The 18,053-nt window shown below is 34.0% G+C and overlaps 1 protein-coding gene across 1 annotated transcript; it reads left to right on the forward strand.

Moving 5' to 3' along the window:
- Positions 1–4: 4 nt before the first annotated feature.
- On the forward strand, positions 5–17,740 carry LOC123671741 (5-formyltetrahydrofolate cyclo-ligase). Its single transcript, XM_045605760.1, has 5 exons — positions 5–244; positions 2,555–2,726; positions 11,794–11,921; positions 14,139–14,266; positions 17,326–17,740. Coding segments are annotated over exons 1-5 (651 nt in total). The 5' UTR covers positions 5–242; the 3' UTR covers positions 17,547–17,740.
- The last annotated feature ends 313 nt before the right edge of the window (positions 17,741–18,053 follow it).

Genomic DNA, 18,053 nt, shown 5'->3' on the forward strand with positions numbered 1-18,053 from the left:
TCCTCGTCAAATGCCGACGCATGTTGCTCGAGTCTATGGGTTTTAAAGAGTTAGGTTAGGTAAAAACCTTGAGTGTTAGTTGATAAATAATAGTAATAATCTAACTGATAATGCTTCTTGACTCATCCAGGCAATGTAAAGAAATTATTCAGTATGCTGGAAGTACTTTCTGTTCCATAATTAAATAACATTGGTTCAGTTGGTGGTCACCGGAAACTACGATGGAATAAGGAATATCTACTATGTGAGTTATGCCATTTTTGTTGTTGATATTTGATGTTTTCCAATTCTTCGACTCAAAAATGGAGTAAATGCCATTTATTAGTGCTTCATTTATCATTTAAAAATGTGAATATATAAAACTGTTTTATTACTTCGATGGCGCCATCTACAAAAGGAATGAGAAACTTATGAGAGCATATAAACGGACTCTGTATTTAAATGTCGCTAAACAACTATGGTGTTAAATCATAGGGTGCGCTGTTTTTAAAATTTTGACTACAGACATAGAATAATAAGTTATCATAAGTCTATGATATTGACTATGGTCATTTGATTAAACACAGTGGCGACATGAGTGGTCTAATTTTTGATTGGCTGCCGGTTTCTTATCCGAAAAATGGAAGCTTTCTGTATATTCTCCGTTAACGTGATTTTTGGGATTTATTCAAAATGTATAAGGACTATTTTAGTGACGAAGTTAGGAAATTCCATAGTATCGAAATGTACTTGTTATCCGTGCTGAAGCTTTCTCCGTGGGTAAATCACTTGTTGGCAACTTGTAAAGCGCGCATCTTTGAATAGTAGCAATTTCAATTTTCAATGAAACTTTAATTCAGCTGTTTGTGGTGTGAATTAATTATTTACTCGAAGCCTTCAATTTGTTATTCAATGTAATTTGTATCCTTTTAACTGGATTAGATGAATGTGAAATCCAAAAGATTCATTTCATTACAAAACTGCATTACAATATATACCAACTGACAAAGAAACTGGAACACCCAGAAGGAGCTGTTCAAATTTAAAATTTATTCGGGTAAAATATAGATAGTTTAGCAAGCAGCAAGGAGTAAATGAATGAATTTGGAGAAAAAATCGTGTTTTTTCATATAAACAATTCTTGTTACTCAAATATTGTAGTCGTTTTTTGCAAGTTTTTTAAATTTTACATCAAACCAGCTGTTCGAGGAGATCCAAAGTCGATATTTAGATGTTGTTGAAATGCCTAGAGCACGTTTACGCGGAATTTATCGCCAGCTAAGTGAATTTGAAAGGGGTCGAATTATCCTATCGGGAGGCGGGCTTGTCATTTCGAGAAATCGCTAACCATAAGAAAAGAAATCCAACTACTGTACTGAGATGTTGTCAGGCGTGGTTTGATAAATCCCAAAATTGAAGAAGAGTAGGGACAGGACGTCGAAGTGGCACAAATGAAGTTCAAGATCGATGTCTAAGACTTATGGCCATTAGAGACTGATTTGCGACAACTCAATCTTTGGCTGATGAGTGGTTGGGAGAACAAGGCCATCCTGTAACTGTCTGAATGGTTTACCATCCGATAAAGCCTTATGCAGCATTATCGAACCTATCTTGTATTACCTCTGACGGTTGAGCAACGCCAGCAACGATTACACTGGTGCAGAGAACGTCAACATGCCCGCGAACTCATGTTGCCAGAGTTAGTTGAAACTTTTTCGAAGCAACCTTTGTGAATCTTCTGCCATGGCCGCCCAGATCGCCCGATGTTTCGCAAAAAAAGATTGTTCGGGACATAATGGGTAGAAGGCTCGGAAATTTACCTCAGCCCCCTGGGACTTTGAGGGCTCGGAGGCATGAAGTACATGTTGCTTGGGATAGTATCCCCCAAGAAAAAATAGACCATCTTATTGCATCAATCCCGAGACGTGTTGGGGAGTGTATAGATTATCGCGGTGGACATACACATTATCAACAAATTTTGTAGAAAAAATTGTAAACCCCTCGTTTTTTCTCGAAGTTTCAATCATTTACTCCTTGCTATACTATCTATGTTTCGACAAAAAAAAAATTAAAATTTAAACAGCTCCTCTGGGTTTTGCAGATTCTTTGTCAGTTATTATATGAATAATAATGTATGATATGGATATTCAGGATATTCTATTACGTCCTTATAACGATTGGCAAGTAACTATTAGGAAAAAAATAATTTTATTTAATTATCATAGGCTATAGCCTTTTTATTACAATTTTCATTCAAAACCTTTGCTTAAGCCTCTCCCCATTCGCAATTCTCGGTAAATATTGTTTGCTTTTCGAAATGGATTCTTCATGATTATTCGATTTGATGATAAAAGCTGAAAATTAGGTAGCTATAGTTGTAAGAATCACAACAGGGGATTTTAAGTACCTATTGAAAGATCTCTTGGGAACAGTGAAATACACCCAACAGTCGAATTTTTCTTCAAACGGAACAGTTATGATGATTGATGAAGAACTTCCAATATCTCTAAAGTAACGCATTTGTGAGTTTCAGATGACAAAAACAATCTTATCATCCATATATTCATTATTGCAGGTCGAAAGGTTGTAGTAGATATTTTATTAACTTAGGCCTGTTCACTTCATTCCGCCAAACCATGTCAACAATCACGAAACACAAGAGCGAATTGAGAGAAGATGTTTCAAGGAAATTGGCTGCGTTATCGTCCAAAGAAAAGGAAAAACAAAGTGATGTGGTAGTGAAAAAAGTGAGTATTTAGTATTCCAGCATTTTTTGAATTATTAGTTAATACTTGCTTCTGTTCCGGAATATAAGTACAAGGAGAAGGAATCTACTCACCTGAGTTTTTCTTCATTGCGTGATGTAAAATTGAAGAATCACATAAATAAGTTTCAAACATCTACCTTCAGAGCTCTCTTTTCAAAAACTATAAGAGTTTGCTTTGATCTAAGAGAAACATATTTTTTTCTAAAACAGACACCGATTTGAAAGTAATCATTCGTTTTCAATTATCCAAGGATGACAATGACATCAAAATTGATAAAAATCTTCTAAAAAACATTAAATAACGAGGAAACCCCATCCAACTGTGTCTAATGCAACTCACTGAACACTCGTTTTTAATATGTCTCATATTACGCGATATTATATTGGGTTATTTCCAGTTCCTTTTATTCAACCTATTTGTCAAAAATCCATTATGAGGAGTGGCTCCATTTTCGTTATTGTCTGTGTGCTTTTATTCTCATGATGAATTTATTTCTTTGTTTATATCAACTTTCAAACTATTAAAATGCGCGTCATATAAAGGGCCGAAAAGTAGTTATTAGGCACCCTTTCATGCTCTGGAAGTTGATGCTGTCTGATCAATTTTCCTTGGCAACTTTGTGAAATTAGAATGATTGAACGATTGATAAAGGATATAGGTAAATAAACTTTAAGGAATGGGATAATTAGTTGAGAAATTTTCTTTGAAATTATTTCGAGTTCAAAAAATGAAGTATAGGGTGGTCAGAAAGCGGAATGCAGTCGAGATCAAATTTTTCAATTGTCATTTATCGGAATTGGAACTGAAATCGGAGGACTTCTTTTAAGTATAAAAATAATACGAACACAAACATTATTTTGTCTCTTTAATTCCACTGAAAATAATTAAGATTGATAAATCAAAATGATAGGGAATTTACAAAAAAACAAATACGTATTTTATTCAAGTTTCAACAGTATTTATATCTAACGACTTCCAGTGGTGGATCCAGGATTTTTTTCAGGTGAGGGACGCACAGTACCGAATTCATATGGAAGTAATACAGAAGAAATTATACAGACATTGAAAAGTCCTTTTTCCATTTTTTAACATAAAAAGAAACATTTCATTCAAAAAGATATATTGGTTATACTGGGTGATTCACCGGGATAGTCTTTCAGACGTTTATGAAAAACTTATCATAATTTTGAGCTGAAAATTTGCATGTTGGGGTTAGAGACAATGATCTTTCTCCCTAAAATATTTTCAGATCTCTACAACTTCCAGTTTTACCAGAAACAGACTACTTCTTCCTTATTTCAAATGGCACACCCAGTATATTATTGCATCATTAGATAGATTTTTTTATGGCAATTTCGGCAATATGCCATAAAAACTCAACGGTTCATAAGTTATTGGATTCTATTAAAAATGGTGGCGATGAGGATTCACATTTTTGAATATTTCAGCAGAAAAAGCTCTTTTCGAAAAAATTCGATTTAATTTCACAGACTACTCCACACAGGTATAAATAGTGGTTTTTCCTTATTTGAAGTTCTTCCTCGATAACTCTTACATTATTCATTTTAGGTAAAGGGATTGTTGAAGTAATCCCCACTATTTTTTCACGTAGAATCGACTGAAATAATAATAAATTTAGGTTCTAATTTGAAAATCTTGAGTTTTGATGAATATGAGTTCTCCAAGTTCATGATCTTCTTATAAACAGCCTGTAAATTTTTAGTCCAAGCCGCAAACAGTCTTATAATACTACGTATTTGCGGAATCGAAAAAGAAAAAAAATTTTCGAAAAAAGCTTTTTCTGCTGAAATACCCAAAAAAATGTGAGTCCTCATCGCCACAATTTTTTTTATAAGAATCCCAATAACTCAGGAACCGTTGAGTTTTTACCCAAGGTATGCATATTGCCGAAATTTGGCAATTTTTGTATAGATCTGAAAATATTTGAGGGAGAAAGATCATTGTCTCAAAACCCAATATGCAAATTTTCATCTCAAAATTATGATTAGTTTTCCATAAACGTCTAATAGGCCAAATCGGCGAATCACCCTGTATACACCAACATTAGGTAAAAAGAAAACATTTGAAAAAATAAGTTCTTTGAAGACAAGAAATCATCGGCCTCTGTGACTTGGATCCAACTGGCGACTTAAAAAAATTATACTTGATGAATAAATGCTTCGCAGCATTATCTCTGTCCAATCTACTTCGCAATGGGTCATAGATTAGGCCTGCACCACTGAATAGTTTGTCGCTTGCTACTGAGCTTGATGGCAATCGAAGTCAGGGATTCATATTTTTTAATCATTTCCTACCATAATTAATAATGGATCTTGCCTGATAGGAATACGTCTTTCTGAATTGTATTCATTTAATAGTACTTTCAATATAAGAAATTTGTCCAAAACCGCATGTCGTCTGAGGTAGTATTATTATCTTTATCGTCGCTATTTAATACTTTATTCTTTGGATAAATTTGTTGGGACATTGTTATTAATATCGCTAGATTGAACAGCTACTGTCGAAGCCAACCTTGGCCGTTTTGCTGAAAGAGGGTCTATATTTTCACCCTCATTTGCAGGTTTATTTCCATAATTGAGTAAACTTATCAATTTGGATTCAACCTGTTCTTTAATCTCTTCGATGAAAAAAGTTATATTATACCGAGGATTCAGGTATGTGGCTATTGCAAATAACCGTAACAGTCACAAATCTTTCACGTGTGTCTGATTTATTCTTGTAGATTACTTTAGATAATGCTCAGATTCCGGGTAATCTCATCAAAAGGACTTATTATGGGGCAAGAACTCCTCTGCTTCCATGCTCTGCCAGTCGATCTGAATTCTCTTAATCTCTTATTCAAAAGTATCGGAACCGACATCGGAATCGGAAGTGTACCTAATTTCAATCGCTCCTGCTTATCGGAATCGGAAATGAAGCTCCGCAATATCACTAGTTTGTAATCCCAAAATTATCAAACTCTTTCACTATTTTATTAGTTAATTTGAATGAATTCTTTTGCTCGCTTGCAGTTTTGCAAATAACCTCAATGGTATCGAGGCTTTCAACATTGAAAAGGTTTCGTTGTTGAGGAGGGTTCGTCTGCTTTAGTCCGAAATGTTCTATCACCATTAGAAATAGTTTTATTTACAACATAATTGAGTAAAGGGAAATTGTAAATTGGATGCGAGAATAGAACATTTGGAAGATAAAGCCGGACTAATTGGGCCCTTGTTAGGAAAAAAAACCAATAAAGACAAGGAATAAAAAAGCTGGACCTTTTTAGTTTATCCACTGATCCATCTTCATTATGTTATCTGGACGGTGCCCGTGCTGAGTAAGCATATAGGGGAACTGTAGTGGGTCTATGTTTCGTTAAAACCTAATTTTGTAGGGAATAATTTCCACTTGTGTTTTATCATAAACTGGACCAACATATTGTCACCTAGATGACACCGGGTAATCTTTTTTGCCTTATGAATAATACCTCGTTTGCGAAGGATAAGAGATATACAGGATGTTCAACGTAATTTTCTGAGCGTGGTCAGTTATGTTTAATCTTCGAAGTTACAATATTTCTGGTCACACCAGAAAATTTTTGAGTGTTCAATTCAGAAAAGATTAAGAAAACCTGCAATGTTCGTGATTTTTTCGTTTCTGAATTGAATCTTATATTTTGAGGACTCAATTTTATGAGAATTTTTTTGAGAAATGTTTTCCTCAAATCGAACATGTCTACATGTCCAGAGCGAAAAAAATTGTTGAATGGTTTACGATTGTACTTTTTCATACATAACGCGAATATGAAAACAGAATCGGAAAATATCAAACGGTTCCTTCAATACAGTGCCCGCTTCTATCATCAAGAATTTTCTTTTGGTGTACCACTGGTAGTTCAGAAAAATGTAAAAAGAAACTTTGGTCTAGAACAACACTTTTTTATGTCTTGTAGTTTTGTCGTATGTGCTATTTTGAGAAAAAGATTTCAAACAATTCTCAGGAAAATCCCAATTAGTATGAAGATATAGTTAGTAAGTTCTGATGAATTTATTAATTATGAGTTTTGGTAGGTGTTCATCCAAGCTTTAGCGATAAAAATACCTTACCCTGATATCACAGGTCTTTGTTAATATATCGCATATTGCGTTGATGTATTGCAAAAGAGTTGTGTGTAATGAATATTAATAACGTGATACTTATTTCGGTTTATATGCTGAAATTGTGGTTTACCTTATCCTTCAAAATGGGCGATACAAAACAAACTACTTGTATTACAATCATGATTGTGGATCCAACGAAAATCTTCAGTGACGAAGAAATTCGAGGAGAGAAAGTGGCTCTACTTGGTTTTCGTCTTGAGACTCCCTTGGTAGGCATAAAATGGCCCGCGAAAAGAAAACTACTTAAAAACTCTAACATTTGTGAAACCTTCTATACAGGGTGGCCACTTTTTCAATGGGATTGTATTGGTAACTTTTAAACCATAAGAGTTAGAAGGTCGGTCAAATGGAGAAAAAGTTGCATGCATAGAAGCATTATCAAGCAGTTCAAACAAATCGAGATTATCAGGGCCGGTTATTGAGATATCATAAAAAAGTAAATTCTGTCATTTTGATTTTTCTTTTTTTCCCACTTTATTTCAAATATTATCAAAAAATGTTACAGGAATTTTTTATTCGACAGTAAATTGTTCTCAATTTGACGTAATCAGATTTCGTATCCAACGTTTCGTACTCTCTAGACCACCCTCAACATCATTTTTTTCAATACGGACCCGTATATTTTATGACACTTTTCGAAATAACTTTTAACGCTGATTTCAACGATATATCATACAATGTCATTCAAAGTTGATTTTCAGGTGATTTTGACCCTTATCCAAATTTCTTTGGGTCGGATCTGTAGTGAATGCAATTTATCAAAAACTGCTGTTAATAAAATAGTCAAGAGACGCGAATACAATGATTTTTAATTTGAATACCAAGCCTTGCAAGAATTATATCGTAATGATATCAAAATAAAGTTCGATTCTGAAACAAATGACAAATCCAACAATAGTGATTTCTCGCGAGAAGATTGAGAATGTATTGGAAGGTATTCAAGAAGACGAAATAAGTAAATGTATAAGAAGTATGGGTTCCAGAATCGTTAAGTGCATTTTACAAAATGGTGGACATTTCGAACACTTACTTCATTAATTTTCATTTACTTTCGAATAATCATTCGATTTTTCTTTCATTATGATAATTCGTTTAATTATTATGAATTGAAATATGTAAATAATTATTACTTGTTTCTTGAGTTGATTCTGATATGTTCCATTTAGTTCAAGATGAGTAAGCTGATTTTCTCATCGAAATGTATTACTTGTTGTTAATTAAACTGAAGGTACCGAAATGTAATACAGATCCGACCAAAAGAATCAACTTTGAATGACATTGTATGATATATCGTTGAATTCAGCGTTAAAAGTTATTTCGAAAAGTGTCATAAAATATACAGGCCCTGATAATCTCGATTTGTTTGAACTGCTTGATAATGCTTCTATGCATGCAACTTTTTCTCCATTTGACCGACCTTCTAACTCTTATGGTTTAAAAGTTACCAATACAATCCCATTGAAAAAGTGGCCACCCTGTATACCAATGACCAGCAGACGAAATTCGAGGATGGTCTGGGACGAATATCATTGGATTTGCAAGAAGTACAAGAAGCAGCGGATTTTAAGTATAAACTGTGTGCACAATCTGACAACAAAAATCGTGAAACGACATTATGGACTCATGCGCATTCTATGTACACAAATCAACTTTTAGATTCGTCAAGATTACCAAACTACATTATCCAAGGAATTTCTCATTTTCCTTTGTACCTCCAATCTAGGAACACCATGTATGTTGAGCAATGTATTTCCATTGAAAAACGCAACAATCTTCTACTCGGTAGATTTTGAGGTCTTCTTGAGGATATGTATTTGCGATTAATTTCACACGATCTGAACATAGAATTTTCCTGTGTTACGGTAAAAGACCTATATCTGTCATTCTTTCCATCACGAAGAAATATTAACTGAAACCTGCTATAGTTATCTTATATCTACATGATCGATGTTTAATGAAATCTGCATGCTCCAACAATTCCAAAAATTGAAAATATTTTTTCAAGTAACCACTTGTCGACTTGTCATCTGGAGTTTCAATGATGAAGCTTCTGGTTGAAAATATTTGATTTTTTTGGTACGTAACATACCTATTGTCGTTTCAAAAACGCAATATTTTCCAAAAATCAAGAAGTTACGTTTATATTCCTTTCAAACAGCTACCCCATTTTTGGTCACTGAGAAACTACTTCATACTGCTAGCTTTTTTCGAGAATTATTCTGATAGGCAAACAAGAAGAATCTTTAACAAGTGTACAAGTTTTTTTACTTGCACCAATCTCAAAAGTGTTGATACTCCCATTTACATTGAGACTTAGGCTATATCGCTAAAATTCGGCACTCACTTTTGCCGATGCTGTTGAAATTTATTCAGGTATATTTTTCGAATTGTATTGCTGCGAAAATTCCACACATGTTTTTTTTTAACCAATCAGAACGTGTATTTTTGACAGATCACCATAGCAACGGATAAATTTTAGTGGAAATTTTTCTCCTCGTGGGTACCCAACAGCGAATTATACTGGAAATTTTTCTGTCGTTTATAATGACAGAATTTTTTTTTGACAATCTAATTTTTATTTATTCACATTATAATTTTGATTCATTTCAACTACAAGCTTAGATATTTTCTAAATTCTTTGGACTATTATGATTAATGTTTATATTAAAAACGCAATTATTATATACTATGGTAGGTTGATTGGAAGTTGCTTGTTCTTGATTTAGAGTACTTGATGAAGACGAAAATCGATGTTGTTGAAAATAAACACACTTGGTGTGGAATTTTCTTACTGAATACCACACAAGGTCAAATTAAATCTGGAAATTTTTTCTCGCTCATGAATATTTTTAGAAAATTATCCCTCGTCTTCGACTTGCGATAATTTTCAAAATATTCATGAGCTCGAAAAAATTTCCGGAAATAATTTGACCTCTAGTGGTATTACTAGTGAAAACATCTTGAAATTAATAAAATTTGACTTAAATAGTTTTTAGTAGCATGCGGCTATTGAACGTTGCCTAGGACGGAACACAGTAGAAGAATCATGATTGTTCAGTGTTTCTGGCAGCTAATGTAGAAAACTTATTACAATTCATTACAGAATTTCCGGTTATTATATGCAATAACGGTGATAGAAATGTTGATAGATTTTTATAACACGTCTCATATTGCAATTTGGTCATACATTTGTCATGCCGACAAGCCTTGAAAAGTTCGTATCAAATAACTTGTAACAATTATATCAAGTAACAAAAGACCAAAATGTTACCATTCATGGGGACCAAATGCCAAATAGGAGTGACTAATGTACATGAGTCAATTTCATGTCATTTATATTAGATAACTTCATATTATGTTATAAATAATAGAAAATTGCTGAATTGGGCCATAATAATAGTACCAGCAAGTTCCATTTCGAAATAATATGAATACTTTATAGATCAAATAAAAAATTGAAAACTTCTAAATAATAATGTTCTGTAATCAATATGCATATACGATTTTGAGAGTCCATAAAGCTACTACCTATTCTATTGCCTTCATTCTTGTGGAGTGAAGAGAGTCAACTTTGGAATTTCAAATGAAACCCCTGTTTTTTATAGCAGAAACGTATTCTGCGGCAAAAACTACAAAATTTTGTAAGAACAAGTTTTCATGATTCGTTACAGAGGGCTATGTAATCGAATTTGCATTTTCCGTCAGAATAATCTTAATATCCATACCATCCATTGATCATTGACATGAAATTTCAGTCGTTAATTGTCCAACTATTCGTTTAAACTTAGACGATGGAAAACGTTCTGAACACAAGGATAGACTGTTCGACGGAGATTTCTAGTAGATTCCAATGAAAGAGATTCCTTCCGATTTTTTTTGTTTTAATTGATACATGCTTTTGAATTATTCGGAAGTATTTTGATCCAAAAACTCTAAGAACAAGATTTCGCTATTTTGAAATGATCAACGACAGTTATCTACTGAAAACAAATAGTTCAGCAGGAAACATCAAAATTTCATGTGAATGATTAATGGAACGGATACAGTAGGGTCGTTCGGACGGAAAATTTAAATTCGATGCAGAGCCATCTGTGACGAATCGTGAAAAATTGTTCGTACAAAACTTGTATTTTTTGCCATGGAATAAGAATCTGGAATAAAAAACAGGCGTTCTAAATAGAGGTGGTTTCAGGAATAAAATTTGAAATCGTAGGCTCATTAGGTACTTGTACTCTTTTACATAGAGTTCCTATCATAGAGTAATAAACATAGATATAGGAAGTATACGCAATTTTTACATGTCCCCAATATGGTTAGATTACATTGTCGGATTGTGATATCTTTTCAAATCCACAATTTAACTATATCGTTATAAATGTATATTATATATTGAATTAAATATATTTATTTGATTGATTTCCGATTGAATATGCAAATTTGAATAATTTCCTTATTGTCGAATTTCGAATTTATAATAAGCAGAATACCTGCTGACTTCCAAGGTTTGGCAACTTTTGCTCTCCTAGTGTCATCGGTAGTTTCACGTCGTTTGGCGCACTTGAAGTTTGTTTTCTGAATTTCTTATATAAGTATTAAGGTATTTATTTCGATATATTTTGAGTTAATATGAAACGTAGATTCACTATGGAACATAAGAAGTGGAAAAACTAGCGAATTGAGTGAAATATCGTATCTCTGATATGTTTTCATTTCCGCGCGCTTCATGTTAAATTTGATAGTACATTTTGGGGACAAAATTTGCTTACTGAAAATCACATATTCTCTCTCTATCTATATTTATTACTGTGAGGTTTCTACTAAGACTTCTATGCATTAAGTCATTACATGGAAATAGTTTCATTACAATTATGCTTTATTTATTTCAGGTTTTAGAATTGCCAGAATTCAATCATAGCCAACGCGTTTCAATATTCCTCAGTACAGACAATGAGATTAATACTCGACCAATTGTCGAAACAATATTCCAGAAGGAGAAGCAATGTTTCATTCCTAGGTAAGATTCGGATTTTGTAATTTTGTATAACTTGTATTTGAGCTCCAGCACATGGGCTGATCGAAGATGAAACTACGACGATGGTGATTCTATCTCGATATAGGTAGAACGTATGGATGAAACTTAATGTATTATGTCCTCGTTTCGTTTAATTTCAACTTTCCCATCTATTATTTTCTTCCTTTATTAACATAGACCATATGGAAAGCAAATCTGTAATATCACAAGTACTCAACAAACACATAGTGCCATGTCTACAAAGTATAATTTGAAATGTTTTATGAAAAACGCTTTTCTATACTCACCCTATAAAAAGTGACGAAATTTGTACATTCCACCAATGTAACTTTCTTTTTTAAGCACTGTGCAACGTAAAATTGTGCGATTTAATTTACCGTGAAGTAAAACGCACGGAGAACAAACCTTTTGACGTTTCCTGATTTGCCACCAGTTTTTGAATTTGTCTAAGTTTTCCTAGCTATTTTACACACTATTTTCGTCTCTCGTCTAACTTTTTTCCATGCTTAGATATACAGGGAGAGTAATAGTGCTAGATCGGTCGATAACTCTTGGAAATTTTGGTCTAGAAGAATGATTAAAATTTTGACGAAATCGACTGTACTCAGCACATAAGCTTAAATTATTTTTGGCTCTACAGGCTGGTTCGAAAGTGGTGAAACACAATACCACCTTGTTTTTTTAATGTCTAATTTTCATATCATACTCATGATCTCCATGGAATTCCGATTTCGAAATACCCCACTTGTCATCATTTATATGTGGTACTTTTTGACGTAGAGCACTTTTATCGAATATTTCCCTCCTGTCAAAAATTCTATGTAAATGGAGAACAATTATCGAACATTACAGCGATAATTGCATTGTAGGAAGCGAAATAGCACTGCGATAATTGTTCTGTTCATAGATGCATAGTTTCTATGCATCTTACACATTTCGAATCTATGGAATCTATGTCATTGTCATTGTCATGTATTACACTTGTGCATCAAAATGACCGGATAATTTCGCATTCCAGCGTGTTTTCTTTGAAAAACTGCATTCGGTCATTTTCATTTTTGGAGAAAGAGCCCGACACCGAAGGTGGAGGACTCATGCAGTTTTTATGACAACACGCTGTCATGCAAAATTATCGGTAATTTTCATGCACTTGTGCAATTACTTATGAATATTCTCAAGGACATATCATACGTCGAAAACTGTTCGAGATAAGTATATGTTTTTTATTGAATTCCAGAAAATTTTTCAAGTCTTCTGCAGATTTACGGAATACTTTACAGGTGGTCCAAAAGACACTGCAATTTTTAACAACTCACCTTAAAATAATATCACTGAGTCTATTTAATCAAATGGCATTCCCTGAATTTTTTGCCTGTTGAATAACCTAGTGAGTATTCTGCATTTTATGTTGGGACGTATTGCTCCAAATGTAATGTAATTTTTTGTACAGGAACTGGCAACATAGTTCCACGCATACTGTTTCAAAGGGATAAGATTGCTCAACTCTACTTAACTGTTGACTACTTATTGCTGACACAGCATTTATTTGTTCCGACTAATTGATAAACAGTTTCACCTAATTCTATGTTATTATGACATGTCACTTAGCAAAAAGTGACTTAATAAAACACAGTGGCGGCACAAGTGTTCTCGGTTTTGATTGGCTGGCAGTTTATGAGCCTACATATGGCATTTACATTCTCCCTTTACCTGATTTTTGATATTTATTCAAAATATAATTTTATTAATTCAGTTGAATAAAATTGTTCTATATACAGATCTATCAGACCACATAATTTTAATTTTAACGAAGTGTCAGTTCAGTCAATTAAGTTCTATTCACCATTTTTAGGCTCAATTTGAAGGTATTGTCGCCACTGTGTTTTATTTCGTCACTGTAACTTAGCAGGTTTAATGAGTAATTTCGTGAAGAGCTCCTGTTTTCACGTGATTGATTTCCTCATTTTTTTTTTCATATTGGATGCCGAGTAGTTGACACTCATGGTATAGGACGCTTCGACATATATATTTCCGACCGAAATTTGTGCTGACTTCCTCAAATACCTACTCCCAAGATTACCAACGTTGATAATCGGTCGTTATGTATTGAACTTTCAATACATATTCATTGATCGATAATATTGGCCGTTTAAGGAATGTTTAACTGGTGGGGTATCTTTATTCATCATGTTTTTTTAGGTATAGCAAAAATGGCATGGAAATGGTAAAATTACATTCTATGGTTGACTGGGAAAATCTTCCATTAACGCCTTGGAATATAAAGCAACCTAAGTTGAAAGAGGAAAGAGAAAATGCACTAGATACAGGTAAGTGACTTATCATTTAAAAATGCATATTTCATCCTCACCGTTAAAACATTAATTTTTTTTTTTTTATACGAAATTTTAGGAAATACTCATTCAGATTCACAAATTCATTTTCAGTAAAAAAATTATATGTTTCACACCAATTGGTTGAGGAAAATAGGTATATAGTATTAGAATTCGCGAATGTTTCAGGAAATAGTGAATTGAGGTAGTTTGAAATTCAGGCGCATAGGTATCCCTTATGAGAATCACCTATCTAATGTTTCCTACCTTTGTTTGGTACTCATTTTCACAGGAATATATTTCACTGCTTCACAATAAGGTTAGATCAATATAAGTACAGAACCATAGCCTGTAAATATGATGTTTCATAGGTTCATTGAAACTTTTCATTAATTTCTGTGATTCATGATCCTTTCCGATATATGAATATATTTTATAATTATACTTATACTTAGGGCTATTGCTACTCAGGGCCGGTTTTCTCACATGCGAATAAACAAATTTACTCCTACGAGTCCTACGGCGCAGGTGTCATTCGTAAATGAAACCTGAGCTGTGGGAATAAATTTATTCATTCATATGTGAAAAAAATGGCCCTGAGGCTCCTTGACCTACAGTGACTTATACCGTATTCGACTTAATTCGAATTTTTGACGAGCTAATGACATAATTAGCTCGAATATATTTGCAGTGGTGTAGCCAGTCGAATTCGCTATTAATAAAACACAGTGGGGACAATACGTTCAAATTTAGCCTAAAAATGGCGAATGAAGCAGGGCTCAACCATGAAAATTAAGAATACAATTGACTGAACTGAACTGATACTTCGTCAGAATTAAAATTATTGGACCTGATAGATTTGTATATAGAACAAATTAATTCAACTGAAGAATACGTACTACAGTGACTTAAAAATGACCCTTACATTTCAAATAAATCCCAGGAATCAGGTAAACGAAAAATCTAAACAAAAAGCGCCATATTTAGGCTCAAAAACCAGCAGCAAAAACGAGACCACTCGTGTCGCCACTATGTTTTATTAAGTCACTGTACCTTGACCTACCTTCATCATCATCATCATTCTAAGCTACCAACCCATTGTCGGATTAAGCCTCCCTTAGTTTTGTCCATCTCTCCACATATTTTTCCTCCAACTTCTTCCAAGTTTCCCGTTTTTGAGCTTGCTGTCCACAGTTTGTGCCCAGAAGTCTTTTAATATCATCAGTCCATCTTGTTTGCGGTCGCCCTCTACTTCTCGAATTGCTGCGTGGCCGCCATTCCACAATTCTGCGAGTCCAGCGATTGTCTGACACTCTGGTTAAGTGACCAGCCCAACTCCTACTACAACTTGACCTACCTTACCCAGAAATAATCCTAGTCAACACATCTATTTAGACCACAGAAATTAAGTATTCTGAGTGAGAAACAATACTTTTTTATCTTTCTCTTTTAAAAAAAAACATAATTCGTCTTGCATTATGGCATGCATCGTTAGAACTAGGATTATGCGCTGTGCTATCATTTATGAATCCGCTACCCAAATTTCTATAAGAACTTTGATCGAAATGGGAGCAGTTGAATTAATGAATTCCACGTTCTAAGCAACTTATATTCGAAAGGGCTGACTATGAAGTCCGGGAGCCAGTAACAGATATACATGACCAAGTTCCTCTCAAACGGTAATTAGTAGAATGCATCAGGTAATAGTAATAAAAAGACTCGTGAACGTCAGCTGCGACTCTGCTGGGGGGGAGAGCGGCGGCAGCTAACCAAACACGAAGAAAAAATAAATAAATTCAGTCATTTCCTCCCAACTGAAAATTTGTCAAATTGTAGCTAACCCAATATCTAGACGAAAAAATTCAATCAGCTAGCTATAGCATGGTGGATTATACGTCAGCTGGTGCCTCAAACATGAAAAAAAAATTATTTTCAATGACAGCTCTGACAGCGACTCTGATAATGAATCAGAGAGTGCCACACTCGCGAGAAAAAGACTTTCTCCACATGTTGCATAATAATATTTCTCTAATTCTGTGGTTATTCCGTTCATTCTTCCACATCTTGTAGAACAAAATCGTGCGAGAATATATCAGAAACGCACAGTTTTCATGGTTATATTTTATTATTCTATGTTGGAACTCCGAACTTTCCGCCACGGTTTTATCTGTCAATTCATCAATTTGCCTCAAAGAAATCAGTTCTGCCAACCAACATTTTTCAATGCAAAAATCACTAAATTATATTTATGGAAATATTTCATTAATTTCAATGAAAATGCAATGAATTAGAGAAAATAATGTATAATACTCGTACAGAAGGCTCATTCTACCACTCGTTCATTCCAAAACTCGCCACTACGTGGCTCGTTTTTGAATTTTGAACTCGTGGAAGAATATCAATGCCTTCTGCACTTGTATTATAAATAACTATTAGTTACTTCCACTCTCTGATTCAGTATCAGAGTCGCTGTCAGAGCTGTCAATGAAAATATAATTTTTTTTTCATGTTTGAGGCACCAACTGACGTATAATCCACCATGCTATAGCCAACTGATTGTATTTTTTCGTCTAGATATTGGGTTAGCTATAATTTGACAAATTTTCAGTTGGGAGGAAATTACTGAATGTATTTTTTTTCTTCGTGTTTGGGGGGCTGCCGCCGCTCTCCCCCCCAACCGAGTCGTAGCTGACGTTCACGAGGCTTTTTATCACTATTATCGGATGCATCTCACCAAGTATCTCTCGAGAGGAAATAATGGACCAAATTTGCACCTGGCTCCCGGACTATGATGTAATCATCAGTTTGGCACCCTGCCAAATACACCTTCCATCTCCATAGTGAAGCATGGCGACTTTGCCGTTCGGTGTATATCCCAAGCGGCTCCAATCTTTCGAGAGACACGACGATACTAAAACACAAAACTTTTATAGACAGTTTTCCATTTCGGATTAACAAGTACTAACTTGCTTATTTTAAACATAACACACCGTATGTTATTGAGTTTGCCAATGGTTCAGAGTTATTTCCAATAAAATCAATTCTTTCAATTGCAGGTGGTTTGGATCTGATTATTGTTCCTGGGGTAGCATTCACGAAGAATGGAAAGAGATTAGGCCACGGAGGTGGCTACTATGACAGGTATATTCGAACCATTAGAGAAAAGCAGAAGACACCAGTAGTAACCGTTGCTGTTGCTTTCCAAGAACAAATTCTAGATGATATCCCTACCCATGAACATGACGAAATAATTGATAAAATTTTATATATGGAGTAAACCATGAAATTTAGGAATTCTTCGAAGTTAACCTTGAATTAACGTTTCTTTCGGAAGGTCGTTAGCTAGTCCTTCTAATATTTTAATATTTCAAAATTATAGAGAATCCGCACCAAGTCATATAGTGTGATTTTTTATACTACCACTCATTCATTCAGAAAATATATAATTTGCAATATATCTTGGTAAATCTTGATGTTTTTTCATTATACATGTAAAATTGAACTATAGTTGAGATTCATTATAATTTTATATAGGCAACTATACAGAATTTTCAATGGAATTATTAAAATTCATTGTAAGGTCAATTCTTCTCCTTAATATACTTCTAATTGACTAAAAGTCCATCTGCTCAATCCCATACCATACCTTTTTATAGCTTCCATATTGAATGATAGTTTTGTACTCATTGATAGTTTTTTTTCTTGTTGCCTACTCTCATCATTTACTTTGAGGTCATTGTCTAATGTGTGCCTATAAGAAAATGTTTCCAACTGGCACAAATCT

Source organism: Harmonia axyridis, chromosome 1, assembly GCF_914767665.1.
Source record: "Harmonia axyridis chromosome 1, icHarAxyr1.1, whole genome shotgun sequence".
In the NCBI taxonomy this organism is placed as follows: Eukaryota; Metazoa; Arthropoda; class Insecta; order Coleoptera; family Coccinellidae; genus Harmonia; species Harmonia axyridis.

What these genes read in the sequence shown, in the direction of transcription:
- LOC123671741 (XM_045605760.1), top strand. An exon ending in AAGCAATGTTTCATTCCTAG is followed by an intron (nt 11,922 to 14,138) that starts GTAAGATTCGGA and finishes ATGTTTTTTTAG; the next exon opens with GTATAGCAAAAATGGCATGG. An exon ending in AGAAAATGCACTAGATACAG is followed by an intron (nt 14,267 to 17,325) that starts GTAAGTGACTTA and finishes TTTCAATTGCAG; the next exon opens with GTGGTTTGGATCTGATTATT.